General features: G+C 38.0%; 1 protein-coding gene across 2 annotated transcripts in view; it reads left to right on the top strand.

Moving 5' to 3' along the window:
- Window positions 1-16905, top strand: part of LOC106868002 (transmembrane protein 39A) — a 58295-nt gene that overhangs the window by 14662 nt on the left and 26728 nt on the right. For both annotated transcript variants that reach the window (XM_052975713.2, XM_052975712.2), the window contains exons 4-5: window positions 3455-3609; window positions 3737-4049. In XM_052975713.2, the coding sequence (XP_052831673.1) occupies window positions 3455-3609; window positions 3737-4049 (468 nt within the window). The remainder of the gene's footprint in view (window positions 1-3454; window positions 3610-3736; window positions 4050-16905) is intronic.

Genomic DNA, 16905 nt, shown 5'->3' with positions numbered 1-16905 from the left:
CTGGAGTTTCATGATGCAACTGGTCTAACAATTTGCAACACACTCTTTAAGAAATCAGCCAACCACCTCATCACCTATCAATTTGGCGAACACACCAGTCAGATTGATTACATTCTCACCAGGAGTACACCATGCAACCTAGGTTAGTGGCTAGTGACTTCTGTATCAGAGCTAGTTAAACACAGAAAAGAAAAACATGGAGTAAGTAGGTTTAGAAACTAAAAGATCCAGCAATTGGGAATAAGTTTAGAAAACGTTTGATGCACTGAATGCAGGGAAGTTGATTTAGATACCTGTAGCATAGATGACAAATGGGAATTTTTATGAAATAACTTGCTTAGGGCTCTACATGAGATATGTGGCCAAAAGTAATATGGTAGTAGAATGATAAAGTTGATATGGCATTCAAGGTTAAGAGACAGACTTGGAAAGATTGGAATGATGGTAGTCATAGGAAACCCTACATAATAACTAGAAGAGCATCTAGCCATCAGGTATACTTGGTTAAAAGTGAGGCAGAAAGGAAGAAATTTGCATGTGTTCTGCAATGTGAGGATCAGAAGTGGGAAATGTTCAGGATTGTGAGAGAGAATGAAGATATCATTAATGAGAGGTGAATTTAAGATGATGAAAGCAAACTTGCTACCAAAATGCAGCAAAAGAAGCTGGTGTAGAAGTGCTATTATGAAAGGCTGCTGAATGCGGAATAGACATGGGATAAACAGCAATTGTCCCTTGCTAACGCAATAGAGGGACCAGCAATTTGAGTGAAAGTAATGTGGTAGGTAAAGTACTGAAGGGAGAAAGCTACAGGCCCATTGGGAATAGTTGCAGAGAAGCTTAAAATATCTGGAGAAGTAGGAGGGTGTTATATCCAAAGACTGATGTAAAGTATCATCATAAACTGCTACAAGGGTATAAGTGATGTCTTAGAGAGAAGCAACTTTAGAGGAATCAAACTTTTAGACCAAGTTATGGAGTTCATGGAGGAAGTTATATCTCAGTTGATCTGTGATAAAGTACACCTGGATGAGATGCAGTTTGGCTTTGTCCCTGGAAGAGGAACTACAGGTGCAATCTTCCTTGTGAGGCAAATGCAGGAAAAATCCCTGGTTAAGAATAAATTTCTATTCCTGGCTTTGGAGAAGGCATTTGCCGGGATACTGCATTCAGTAATTTGGTGGGCTCTGAGGAAACTAAGTGTAGATGAAGTGCTTGTGCGAGCAGTTCAAGCTACGCACAAGGATGCTGTAAGGAAAGTGAGAGTTAGCATGGCTTCAATGAAGAATTTAGTCCATCAAAGTTCAATCCTCAGTCCTGAATAGTTTAAGATTGGCAGTCCATAGGAACTTCCTATATGCTGATGATCTAGTTCTTATAGCTGAACCTATAGGGAAATTAGAGAAGAAATTTCAGGCATGGAAGCTAAACCTGGAATTGAGGGGCCTTAAGGTTAACCTGGCAAAGAAAGATTTTAGTAAGTGGGAAAGACAACAGGATCCTGGTTCCTTCTGGGAAATAGCCTTGCTCAGTATGTAGGAAAGCAGTAGGTATAAATTCCGTATGCTGTACTTCATGTAAGCTATGGACATAGGAGAGATGTAGTGGAATTATTGGCAAACTGTCTAAGAATGTAAACTTTATATGTGGTAGATGCATTAGAGTAGTACATACAAGCACACCTAAAATTGAGTTTCTTAAAAGCCCAGATGATTCGGTAGTAGTTGATCACTTTTGTTGCCTAAGAAATACAATTAACAAGGGAGGTGGTTGCTCTGAAGTATAGTTGTTAAAGTAAGAACTGGTTGGAGAAATTTCAGGGAGTTACTACCACTTTTGATAACAGAGATCTTTTTCCCAAGAGGGAAGAACAGTTTGCATAATGCTTGTGTTAGGACTACAGCACTGCATTGGTATTGGATGCAGAGGACTTGAGAAGACTGGAAAGAAATGCAGTGAGCATGCTGTGTTGGATGTGCAATGTAAGTGTTCATGAAAGAATTAGTACAAAGGTGCTGAGTGAAAAACTGGGTAAAGAAGGGATCAGATGTATTCAAGAAAGAAGCTGGGGATGATATGGACATGTGATGCATTTGGCTGAGAATAGCTGTATAAAGAAGTACAATGTCCACTCAATGTGACTGGAACTGCAGCAGATGAGCTGACAAAGGACTGGGATCTCTGGCAATATGAGATTGTCAGAAAGACTTGCCTTCCTCAGCAAAACTGAGTTCTGGAAGTGCTGGGTTCTCAACCTGTTTCAGTGACACTCCCACCTCCTCCTCATACATTATGTCTTTCCTCTTCCTCCACAGACTACCCAACCATGTCATATTTTATTCCTTCCTACCTCCCCCAGTGACTGTATCATCTTCACCACTGTAGCTGATCACTGCCCCCACTCTTCTGCATTTCACAGCTGATGGTTCTTGTTGAAACAAGAACCATCCACCCTTGAACCATACCCATGTTGGTTGTCTCCCCCCTCCATTCTCCTTCCCATACAATCTTACAAGTTTGTACAAGTTTGGGTGCCTTTCTGCTATTATTAGTCTTACAGCTTCTACTGATGATTTTCTCTTTCTCTTCCCACCTTTTCCCCTACTAGATATGACTAGCCATACAAATCCCTCTGCTGGAATCTCCACTGCTCCCCATCCACCTCATAGTAATCCCTTGGTCCCCTAGCATGAAACTGACCCCTCCCTACCTACCCCAAAGCTCATTGTCCTGCAAACTACATGATGACGTCAATAGTGCAAGGTGGCATGAAAAATGCATTCAGTCCATGTTGTTAAATGGTTGTTGTTAGGAAGGATAACCAGTTGTAGACATCATGCCAAATCAGACATTGGAGTTCAATGCAATTCTCGGACACAGTGGATCCTATCAAACTGTACAACCCATGCTAACATGGATATCAATTGATGATGATGATGATGATTATGGTTATATATAATACACACACCAGACTTCTTTTAGTTTTTATCTACTAAATCAACATTGGTTGTCTTGAAGTTACTGTAGAAGACACTTGCCTAAGGTGCCATGCAGTGGGACTGAATCTAAAGCCATATGGTTGAGAAGTACATTTCTGAACCACATTGTTATACCTTACAAAATTAAAAAGAAAAATAATTGTAGAAATGCATAAGGAATATGCCAGTGTTTAGCAATGATCCATTATTAATCTTTAGGGTATTGGATTAGCAGATGAAATACATTACACTAAATAGCTACATTCTTCTATGTTCTGAATTCTAATTCTGCCTTTCATCCTACTTGTGGCATTGATAAAATAATTGACTGTGCTACCCTTCAAAGGGATTAACCTTCTACCTGTGTAATTCCTATTAAAATACTGTACCAAAATCTTTGGTTTCAATTATTCTTCGTTTTCTTTATTCTACAATTGCTTCTTTTCTAATCTTGGATTTTTTTTCTTTTTTGTCAGGTTTATGGCTCTAAAAATAAGAAAAGTGTTCTCTACTGGTTTGTTCAGTTGATCAAATTGGTAATTGTTACAGGAATCCTAGGGACATTCTGTTGGTCTGCCTACCATGTGATAGTTCGCTATTCTTTCGTCAACAGTTTATTTCTGTGCTATCCGTAAGTATATTTCTTGTGTATCTAGTCAGCTTTAACCATTCCGGTAGTTTATTTTCTCTATTTCATTCTTCCTGACACATCCTCTTTTGTTTTCTAATATGGCACTATTATCTTTCTCAAATTACAGGTTGGCAACCTATCTGATTCTTTTTGGTTTCACATTGAAGCCAATATTCCAGAAAAACCTTCTCTGGCCATGCCAAGTTGTCGACAAATCTGTATCACCATCATCTTCTCAAAAACACAAGAATTCACAGGATTCGTCTCACATTTCTTCTGAAGACAGTGTTCTCTCACACACCTGTACTCTCACCCCTGACATAGTACGTGAAGAAGTGGAGTGCTTGAAGCTTGATTTCAACAATCGAGTCAAGCAGGTCTTGTTCAACTCCATGTTGACTGCCTACTACATGGCTTTTGTTCCGCTCTGCTTTGCTCAGGTAACAAATTTCTCAATATTTTGTAAATTCTCACTCTTTAAAGCACTCGTATTTTTGTTTTGCTTCTCTTTCATTTTCTCTGTCTTCTGTTTCTTTTCACTCCTCTTTTTCTTGCTCTTCTTTCATTCCTTTTCCCTCTCTCTTCTCTTTCCTGCCACTCTTCTCCCTATCTTTCTGTCTCAGTTTTCTTCTGATAACATGATGTGTTAATCATAGATATCCAGCTTTTCCATAATGCTACCAAGAAACCTACAGGTATTCTTTCATCTGACTGTAGATTAATGTTAAGAAGAAGCATAAACTTGTCATAATCCTCACTTTTTGAGGACAGAACATCTCTTTTACAATCTCTATCTCATTTTCTCTATCGTCACTTTAGTTCTCTTCCAGAGAAATAGAAAGCAACAGCTCTCCATTTCTCTGACACATTTGTTCTCTTTTGAGCCCTCTTTTTGCTTTTCAGAATTTTCTATAACCTTTTGTTTTTTTCTTTACACAAATTATAGTTTTGTTGATTTATTTTTTCACTTTATTTTCAGTAATTATTGATCAGTTTATTTATTTGTCTTTCAGTTTTTTTTAATTTTTGCTAATTGAATGCTAAAAATCTCATAAAAAATTTCATTTTTATTTTGGGACCACACTCTGTTACATAACAAATTATCTATTTTATTTAATTGTAATAAAATATTAAGTTAGAATTTATTTAAAAAAAAAAAAACGCTTGTATCATGATCCATAAACCTGTCAGGGTGCAAAAATGATGATTGAATGTTGTCTTATGGGTCACCCTTTACATTCAAATGGAATGCCAAGACAACTACACACTGTTTTCTTTTCACAATCCCTTTTTCTGAATGTGTGTGTGTGTATATATATATATATATATATATATATATATATATATATATATATATATATATCAGTGGAAGCGTGACTGTGGTTAAGATGTTCTTTGCTCAACCATGTGTTTTCAGGCTCACTTCTCACACATGGCATTGTGGGCCAGTGTCTTAAGTGAATTTGGGAAATGAAAACTGTATGGAACCCTGTCATACAAATATGCACATATAGTGTGTACGTGCATGGATAGGTGTGTGTTGGCATTGTTTATGTGCAACTCTGATGTCATTGCTGTGGCAGTGGCAACATTGTTTATGTCTGTTATAAAAATATATCTGGATTCTGAATGATTCATTGTGTGAGAGACCTAGGCAATAAGTAATTTACGTGGAAATGAGTAAGAGTTAGCAAAAGGGAGAGCCTGTAAAATACTTCAGCAGTTTTGTCTGACTGTGCTGGCATGGAAAAGTGGACAGAAAAATGGTGATGATAGGAGTAAAAGCAACATGAAACAAAAGAGAACTTCATGATTCATTTTCAAAAAAGCTGCTTGGGCCAAAAACATCTTTTCTGTTTCTCCTTCACATTGCAACTAACACCACACAAACGCACCAGGCATACAAATGTGCATGTGTGCACACATACACACACATCTGTCTATTCAAAAACATGTACTAATACATAGATGCATACACATATAAAGCATATAGTTTAAGCAAAAACTTGCAGACATAAAGATACTACAAACAACAGTCAATGAGATCATGCCCCACAATTCAAACAGTAAAACAACTCCCGTTTACCTTCCATTGTTTTTAAGAAGCAGTTTGGGATGTGCTGAAAAGTCCCTGGCTTTAAGGGTTGCGAAAGGCCTGGTTAGAGGCCCAGCCTTCCTAGCTCTTTTGCAGGGCTTAGAAAAACTGAAGGACCACTGCAGTATGTGTGTGAATCTGAGAGGTGAATATGTTGAATAAAATCATAATTAACTGATACATCCTGTATTTTCTTTTACCCAAAGCCAGGAACTTTTCAGCACCTCCTTGTATGTATTTATGTGTATACACACACAACACATACATAGATATATATAAAGGCACAGGCATTGCTGTGTGGTAAGAAGTTTGCTTCCCACATGAGTCTGGATTCAATCCTATTGCATGAAACCATGGGCAAGTGTCTTCTGCTTTAACCCCAGGCTGACCAATACCTTGTGAGTAGATTTGGTAGGCAAAAACTTAAAGAACTTGTGTGTGTGCATCTGTGTTACTATCTCCTTGCATTGACTTCAAGTGATAGCTGTAAACTAAGTTCACCTTTCTGTAAGGGGGGTGGGGCATAAAGTCACACACCATCTTGCAAAATGTGAAATTGCTATTTTCACAACTGCTGAAAATATTATTCATTGGATGGAGGCAAATAATCAACAAGGTGGGAATAAGGTAATGGTGTGGTGAGGGATTTGGCATAATCAGGTAATTGAACAATTTAATTTTGAGGGCTCTGACAGGTGATCCATATCTGGACATGCTTTGCAACAAGGTGATGTCTCACGTGCATTCTCTTGGAAGCGGAAATCCATTCTGCTTTCAGCAGGATGGGGTTTGCCCCATTATGCATTGCAGGTTCATGATTTTCGAAATGAACATTTTTCTAGGAACACGGCTCAAGCAATGCAGGCCAATTGAATGGGCACCATGGCCACCAGATTTAACTCCCATGGACTTTTTCTTCTGAGGCTAAATTAAAGCCCTTGTGTATTCTGAAAAGATTCATGATCAAGTACACCTTCAAACAATTGTAGAAGTGTGTGAACAAGTCACTGGCAATAAAAAGTTATATCAGAGGGTTCATTGCAGTTTCACATACCGTATAAACACTTATTAAGAGCTCTATGACACATTTATTATAATGGATAACCAACTTCATTGCTAATAAAGCATATTTCATATCTCTCATGGTGAGTCACTTTCTGGCCATCCTGTGTACATATATATATATATATGTATGTATGTATGTATGGATATGTGTATATATATATATATATATTTATGTATATATGGATATATATATTTATGTATATATGGATATATATATTTATGTATATATATGGATATGTATGTATATATATGGATATGTATGTATGTATATATAGAGATATAGATATATATATATGTATATTTGGATATATATATATATATATATATATATATATGGATACATATATGTATATATAGATATATATGTATATATGGATATATATATATATATAGATAGATAGATATATGTATGTATATATGAATATATATGTATATATGGATATATATATATATATAGATAGATAGATATATGTATGTATATATGAATATGTATGTATATATGAATATATATGTATTTATATATGAATATCTGTATGTATATATGAATATATATATATATATGTATGTATGTATGTATGGATGTATATATATGTATGTATATATGGATATATATATGTATGTATATATGAATATGTATGTATATATGAATATATATATATATATGTATATATAGATATGTATATATGTATGGATGTATGTATGTATGGATATATATGCATATGTACGCATAAGTGGGTTGGCTACACCCCTGGCAGAGGCCTTGGATTTAGGTCTCACTTGGCTTGCCGGGTCTTCTCACGCACAGCATATTTCCAAAGGTCTCGGTCACAAGTCATTGCCTCGGTGAGGCCTAATGTTCGAAGGTCATGCTTCACCACCTCATCCCAGGTCTTCCTGGGCCTACCTCTTCCACAGGTTTCCTCAACTGCTAGGGTGTGGCACTTTTTCACACAGTTATCCTCACCTATTCTCGCCACATGACCATACCATCGCAATCATTTCTCTTGCACACCACAACTGATGCTTCTTAAGTTCAACTTTTCTCTCAAGGTACTTACACTGTCTAGTATGCACACTGACATTACACATCCATCGGAGCATACTGGCTTCATTCTTTGTGAGCCTACGCATGTCCTCGGCAGTCACGGCCCATGTTTCACTGCCATGTAGCATGGCTGTTCGTACACGTGCCATACAGTCTGCCTTTTACTCTGAGTGAGAGGCCCTTTGTTGCCAGCAGAGGTAAGAGCTCTCTGAACTTTGCCCAGGCTATTCTTATTCTAGCAACTACACTTTCAGCGCACCCTCCCCCACTACTAACTTGGTCACCCAGATAGCGGAAGCTATCAACTACATCTAGTTTTTCTCCCTGGAATGTGACAGAAGTTGTTTTCTGCACATTTTCAGTGTTTATTGCACCTAAACATCTGCCACATACAAAAAATAACTTCCTAGTTAACCTGCCTTTGATATTGCTGCACCTCTTATTTGTCCATAGCTTGCACTGGGTACATCTTATAGAGTTTCTACCTACACCTTTTCTACAGATTGAGCAGGGCCATCTACCTAAAGGGGTTTGTGTTTTGTCTACCTCCCTGCTTATTAGGACTTTGGTTTTAGCTAGGTTGACTCTAAGGCCCTTCGATTCTAGTCCCTGCTTCCACACCCGAAACTTCTCTAGTTCTGATAGTGACTCGGCAATTAGTGCAGGGTCATCAGCATAGAGGAGCTCCCAGGGGCATCCTGTCCTGAATTCCTCTGTTATCGCCTGGAGGACTATGATAAATAGGAGGCAGCTGGGGACAGAACCTTGGTGGACCCCAAACTCTACCCGGAATTCTTCACTGTACTTATTGCCAACCCTCACCTTACTGACAGCGTCTCTGTACATGGCTCGCACAGCTCTCACTAACCATTCTTCTATCCCTAGTTTTCTCATTGACCACCAGATATGTCAACGAAAGCCAGGTACAGAGGATTATCTTTGGCTAGGTATTTCTCCTGCAGCTGTCTTACCAGAAATATAGCATCAGTGGTGCTTTTCCCTGGCACTAACCCAAACTGCATCTCATCTAAACTGACTCTCTCCCTAATTAGTTGGGCTATGACCCTCTCCGTGACTTTCATTACCTGATCTAACAACTTGATACTTCTGTAATTATTTGTATCTAAAGCATCCCATTTACCTTTGTAACAGTTGACTATGATGCTGCTACACCAGTCATTGGGTATGACTCCTTCGTGTATCTCCTGGTTCGTAATACGGGTGACTAGGCTATAGCCAACGCTGCCAGATATTTTGAGCATCTCTGCAGTGATTCCTGATGGGCCGGGGGCTTTCCCTGTCTTCATACTCTTAATTGCTTTATCTACCATGGTACTGTCAATTCGGATGGCTGGTCCCTCTGTTAGGTCGACATTCGGCAGACTCTCTTTCTCCCATTCATTCTCTTTATTGAGCAATCTTTCATAGTGGCATCTCCAAACCTCTTTCTTTGGAGCCTCGTTTAGTGTAAGTGTACCCTCATCCATGCGAACACATTTCTCTTCCACGACATCACGATTCTCTCTCACACACTGTCTTGCAACACGAAATACCTCAAGTCTTTGGTCCTCACGGCGCAGAACATTGGCAAATTTTTTCTTATCTGCTTCCTCTCTGGTTAAGTAAACCTGTCTCCTAGCTTCCCTTCTGGCAGTCTGATACAATTCCCTGCTACCACCGTTCTTCCATTCCTGTTTCTTTTCCCTAATTGCCCTGTCGACAGTATTGTTCCACCACGACGTTATTTTCGGTCAAGAGGGGACTTTGCACCATCCACAGATCTGGTCAGTGGCCCTCAGCAGGTTGTCCCATAGAAACGTCCAGTTGTCTTCTACATTGTGTGAAGCTACATCCCCCTCTATTTCGTCAAAGGCTTCGAGTAATACGTCTCTAAATCTGTCCATTTGCAGGATCTTTGAGCTTCCAGACCCTTCTCCTCCAAACCGATCTACTTCTGGGCATCCATTTGCCTTGATCCCGAAGTCGCTAACTACTAATCTGTGTTGAGGGGTACATTCTTCGCCAGGGAAGGTTTTGGCATTTATAAGCCGCCCTCTTTCCGTATTTCTGGTGAGGATGTAGTCAATTTGTCTAGAGTGTCTGTCGGAACGGTAGGTGACTAGGTGACAGGCAGGTTTCCTGAAGTTGGTATTGCAAACCATAAGATCGTTTGCATCACAGAACTCCAGCAGTCTGGTTCCCTCCTCATTGTGGGAACCGAAGCCATAGCCTCCATGTACACCATGGAAGCTTCCAGCATGACATCTAACATGACCATTGAAATCACTAGCCACAAAGAGAAAGTCCCTGTTATTCGTCAGTGAGGTAGTTTGCAGGAGGGTGTCGTAGAATTGGTCTTTCTGCCCATCCGGTAGCCCCGGTTGGGGGGAATAGGCCGAGATGACGTTGGCTAACCTATGATGAAGCACTAGTCTAATCTTAAGTACTTTGTCACATACTCTGACTACCTCGATTACCTTATGAACCCATTTCTCTGCTAGAAGTATTCCCATGCCCCCAACCCCATCAGAGACAAAATTTAGACAGATTTAGGTAGGGTTAGGGTTAGAGGAGCAATAACTTAAATAAAGTAAAGAAAAATAAACAAACATGAATTTAAGACAAAACAGAGATCGAGTGATGTTTACATAGAAAGAAATAGATAGATAGATAAAGAACGGATGGGGGGCGGGGAGCGCTAATATGGGATAATATGAAGGTTGGAAGTTTAAAAATTTCTTACTTGTACATATTTTGGAGAGCTTTGTCGTAATTCTATCAGTAGAGAGATTTGAAGACGATTAGGAGAAAGTGGGATATTGAACTGGTTTATATGGAGTTAGGGTCACGTAGGGCATGTATATATATATATGCGTGTGTGTATGTATGTATGTATGTATGTATGTATGTATGTATATATATATATATATATATATATATATATATATATATATATATATATATATAGCAATAAGAAAATGGAGGGGAATATGAGGTACTCGTCAACTTGCAGACACTGTATTCCGTTGATTAATCTGTTTATTTTATAACCAAAATGATAATAAAGACAATATACAGACACTTATGACATACCATGTCATATCAACAATTAAGATTTCAAATTTAAAGGACATCTAGCAATTGGGGAAGGGACAAAATCTTACAGCTGTTTTGGCCTAGCGTTGGCATGCCCCATTCTATCTATATAGCTCCAGTACGCTGGAGTAATTAGTAGATGAAAATGATGTAATGGGGGTACGTGCATGATTCACTAAGCATCTTCAGAGATTTACAAAATTCAATTCATGAATTTTGAAAAATACAAATATAAAATAAAAAATAATTATATAAAAATATAAGGCATATAAAAAAACATACAGAAAGTATATAAAAAAAGAGTCATAAAAACTCATATATACATGCATATGTATGTATACATTACCAAATACAAATATACATGAATACAAAAACATAGACAAATTAGTACATTTATGTGTGTTCAGATGCACATACACAGATGGCTGTATATGCATACCAAAACAGTCACTGTCACCATATGTGAGGGGGACAGACACAATATATATATATATATCCCTCCACACATACATACATACATACATATATGTATATATAAATACTCCCATACATACATGATCCCTGGTATAAACATTCTTTGTTGCATTTGGAAAGCTGTTTATACGCTAAATCTGTGGGGTATGTGCATGTCAGTTTAGTATGTGATGGAGGGGTCTACGTAGAAATTATTTCTTGAGGAGTTGTTGAGATAATAATATGCCAACTTTTTATAATTGTGATGAGGTACTCCATTATTTTTTCATATGGAGAAGATAGGGTCCTGCTAGTAGTGGGTATTTAGAATCCTGCTGGTATTTGGAGAGGGGTAATTTTTACTGCTAAGTCCTCTCATCTAATTGGACATCTATTGTTTTCAACTATCTAGGCTTAGCTACGGTTGGATAGCCACTAACCGGTCAAAAGAGTTAGGCATGAATATATATATATATACATACATCCACACACATGCGTGCATTATATATTAATACACGTGCACACATATATATACATATACACATACATACATACCTCCATGCCTGTATATACTTATATAGATGGAGTGTATATACAAATACAAAGATTAAATGAGTTGAATAGATTATTAAGAAGTTTATATGTGGATACAAATAAATAAATATTCGTATATATGTATACACACATACACAACCACACTATAATAAGGGGTAAAGTAACAAAGCAATAATATATTAATACTATAAGACTGCTCGTATTCCACTTCATGGAATGTTGGCGTTAAATGCCAAGATTATATCTGTAATACAGTCTCAGATTACTTATTAAGAATCCTACATATATATAACATATACCTATATGTTATCAATTTGTAGTTATTTTTGGTGAAAGTACGATCAAAAGCTATTGTACCCGACTTATTGTCTTAGATTATGCTTAAAAGTTTCCTATGTCTGACGTGTAAGTATTTATATCAATATCAATGTATGTGTATATATTTATATTTATATCTATGTATGTGTGTGTGTGTACACACACACACACACACACACACATATTCCACTCAAATGTGAAAGTGATATATCTCGATTTTGCAAAGGCCTTTGATAAAGTCGATCATGGAATGATATGTCACAAACTGCGTGATCTCGGCATTGTTGGAAAATTGGGAGAATGGCTTCATGACTTTCTGAAGGATAGAAGTCAGGTGGTAGTAGCCAATGACACGCAAATAGTGAGTGATGTCCCGTAAGTCACTGTTTTGGGACCACTACTGTTCATAATGGCCCTCTTAGACATGCCCTTAGCCACACAGAGAACCACAATCACAAGTTATGCAGATGACACAAAAGTCTCACAGGTAATACAGAACCCTGAAGACACTATGCACCTGCAATGTGAGCTGGATGAAATATACAAGTGGGCTGAAAAGAATAGCATGCAGTTCAATGCTGAAAAGTTTCAAGCCTTGTACTATCAGCATGCAAGACTAAATGCAGAACCCATTAAATACACTGGAGCTAGAGGGATTGCAATCCCAGAGGCACAGTCCGTGTGAGACCTAGGCATTTACATGAGTAATGATGCATCCTTTCATGTTCATGTTGCTAAATTGGCAATGAAATGCAGGTGGCTAAACGACTGGATTCTTGGAACTTTTAGAACAAGAGATCAAGAAACCATGATGGTCCTCTGGAAGACACTTGTTCTAAGCCACTTTGACTATTGCTCTCAGCTATGGTCACCAACCAGTGTCAAATTAATCTCAGAACTCAAGGCAATCCAGCAAAGGTACACGAAGAAGATAGCCTCTATGCAGCATATGAGCTATTGGGAAAGACGTAAGAGATTAACACACTATTCCTTAGAGCGTAGGCAAGAAAGATATGCCATAATATACATCTGGAAGATCCTGGAAGGACTTTTCTCAAACTTTGGCATTGAGAGTTACACAAATACTAGAACTGGGCGCCACTGCATAGTGCCAAGGACTCCAAATTTGCCATCAAGATGTAGGACAAAATACTGCAATAGCCTGGGCTTCAGAGGTCCACAGCTCTTCAATTCCTCCCGAAGGACCTGAGAGATCTGCATGGGGGTGGATGTAGGTGTCTTCAAAATAAGGCTGAACCTCTTCCTGTCAAGTGTCCTAGATGAACTAACTTCGCGGCAAGAGGTGCAAATGAGGGCAGCTGCATCAAACTCTCTCATGCACCAAATGTCAATTTCTGAAAAGCATTTGTGAAGTAAAATTATGTAGCAACAGCAAATGGTGGTGCCCCAGCATGGTAACAGTTCGTGAGCTGAAACTAGATAAAATAAAATTTAAAATATATATACATATATATATATATATATGTAAATATATGTATGTATGTATATACGTATTTATATCTATCATCATCATCATCATTTTACATCCACCTTCCATGCTAGCATGGATTGGACGATTTGACTGAGGACTGGTGAACCAGATGGCTACACTAGGCTCCAATCTGATTTGGCAGAGTTTCTACAGCTGGATGCCCTTCCTAATGCCTATATATATATATATACATACACACACACATATGAATATATATACTGTTGTGTCTGGGGAAGTCATTCTCTTTTGGTGCCTTATGATTTAACACACTAACCGGTAAAATTTTCACTTATTTCTTTTTTATTTTCCTCAAATTTTAGCTGCGTCTCGCAACCTTTTCAATAGTCTTGACTTTGTCCATTACGATTTCCTTGCGTCTTGGCAGAAACGGCCGTAAGGAACTAGAACCTACTGTCAATCTGATCTTTTGCTCTTTTCTGTAATATTGGTACATGTGTGTGTAACATAGTTATTACACGTGTGTAATTCTTTTAATACTCTCTAATACTTTGGAATAAACAGACCTACTAGAATGTCTACCGCCTGATGTATGTCGTTTTTTTACCCTCTCTATTTTCTTATTTGCTATATATCATCATCGTTTAATGTCCGCCTTCCATGCTAGCATGGGTTCGATGATTTGACTGAGGACTGGTGAACCAGATGGCTGCACCAGGCTCCAGTCTGATCTGGCAGAATTTCTACAGCTGGATGCCTTTCCTAACGCCAACCACTCCTAGAGTGTAGTGGGTGCTTTCATGTGCCACTGGCGGTACTGGCAATGGCCATGCTCAAAATGGTGTTTTTTACATGCCACATGCACAGGAGCCAGTCCAGTGGCACTGGCAACAACCTCGCTCAAATGTTTTTGACATGCCACCAGCACAAGTACCAGTAAGGCGACGCTGGTAACGATCATGCTCAAATGGTGCTATTTATGTGCCACTGTCTGGGAGATATATTTTGGTAGTGGAATAGTAGTTTTGACTGCTATTTCTAATTTTCGGTGTGTGGTGAAGCAATTCTTGCTGAACCCTAATTTTAGTTATGTTTATAATTGTAAAACTTTTATATAAGTTTACCGATAATGGTTTTTTAACACACCGAACTACTTGGTAAAGTTATTAATTATTAATTTTTACCCTATATCTGTAAGAATTTAATTATTCACTCCCTGATAGTAAACTGTAGTTTCTGCAGGATTACTCGTAGCGCATGTGGGTAATTGAGGAATGATATGACTTTCTTACTCGTCTATATCATCATCATCATCATCATCATCGTTTAACGTCCGCTTTCCATGCTAGCATGGGTTGGACGATTTGACTGAGGACTGGTGAAAGTCAAATCGTCCAACCCATGCTAGCATGGAAAGCGAATTCAGAAATGCTGTTTCTGGATAATCGTTTGATGTCGCCTGATCGAATTAATTATTCTTTTATCAGCATTCTCGGATTTATAATTTTGAAATACTGTACTGATGAAGGAAGTAAGTTCGGGTAATATAATTTACACCTCTTTAATCCTGAAACGCGTATACAGTTAATCAAAGCCGGGTAGATGCGTTATTTTTTCTGTTTTTGTCTGTGTTAAATTACGAGTGTTGCTGTCTGGGAGATATATTTTGGTAGTGAAATAGTAGTTTTGACTGCTATTTCTAATTTTCGGTGTGTGGTGAAGCAATTCTTGCTGAACCCTAATTTTAATTATAAGTATATATATATATATATATATATAAATATATTCTATTGTGTCTGGGAGAGTCATTTTCTTTTTGTGTCTTATAATTTAACACACTCACCGGTAAAATTTCCACTTATTTATATTTTCCTAAAATTTTCGTTGTGTCTTGCAACCTTCTCAATAGTCTTGACTCTGTCCGTTATTTACGCTGTATTCCTTTTTGTCTGTTTATGTACATGTGTGTGGGTCAGTGTATGTGTGTATGTGCCTATGCATGCATGCATGTATGTATGTATGCATGTGTGTGTATCTGTACGTATGTATTCTGTATATTCATGTGCTTGCATGTCTGTGTTTGTGTATTTTTATCTATGTGTGTGTGTATGCATGTGTTTTTGCATATATGCACCTCTGTCTCCTTGTGTGTGCATGTCTGAGTGTGTGTGTGTTTTGCAACTATGTACCATGTTTGTATGTATGGATGTGCATCTCCATATGTGTGGACATGTGTCTCCATATGTATCTTTGTGTGAAGTAAAGTTTGTACATGTATAAATATATATGTATATATATATAAATATATATGTATATATATATAAATATATATGTATATATATATATATATAGGTTCAAAAAAAGACAAAAAACAATAACAAAAAAACAACAAAGTGGGGACGTGATACGGATAGTGTTATTAGACGCTCAGGAAAGGAAAGAGAGAGAGTATGACGTTTCGGGCGATATATATATATATATATATATATATATATATATATAAACATATGTAAATATATATATACGAGGGGTGAATGAAAAGTCTTGAGCCTCAAAAAACAAAACATGGTACAAGCCTTCTGATGATTTATTTTTTAACATAGTACCCCTCGATGGCTGAACACTTTCTCCAGCAGTGCTGAAGCGCCATTATCCTGGTGTAGAGGAACTCTCTTGTTTGAGGCTCCAAGAAACTTCCTACAGCATCTATGACGTCATTGTTACTGGCAAAATGGTGACCAGTCAGGGCTTTTTTCATTTTTGGGAATAGATGAAAGTCAGAGGGAGCTAAGTCTGGTGAGTAACGTGGATGGGGAACAAGTTCGTATCCACAATCACGAATTGTTGCTATGGCAACCACTGAGGTGTGGGCTGGACCATTGTCGTGATGAAAAAGGACTCCTCTGGTGAGCATTCTTGGCCTTTTTTCTTTGATTGCTTCTCTGAGGCGTTTCAGTAGCTGAGAATAATACAACCCTGTCACAGTGTGACCCTTTTGAAGGTAATCGATCAGCAAGACACCTTGAGAATCCCCAAGAACGGACACTATGACCTTGCCAGCTGAAGGAATAGCTCTGGCCTTCTTTGGGGTAGAAGATGTGTGCTTCCACCGCTTTGATTGTTCTTTGGTTTCAGGCTGGTAGTGATGAGCTCAACTTTCGTCCATAGTAGTGAAACATGCAAGAAAATTCTCTTCATCAGCTTCAAACAGTTCCAGAT

Source organism: Octopus bimaculoides, chromosome 22 (genome assembly GCF_046866305.1).
Source record: "Octopus bimaculoides isolate indiv1 chromosome 22, ASM4686630v1, whole genome shotgun sequence".
In the NCBI taxonomy this organism is placed as follows: domain Eukaryota; kingdom Metazoa; phylum Mollusca; class Cephalopoda; order Octopoda; family Octopodidae; genus Octopus; species Octopus bimaculoides.
The sequence above is the reverse complement of the archived record's forward strand: the minus strand, read 5'-3'. Positions and strand labels throughout refer to the sequence as shown.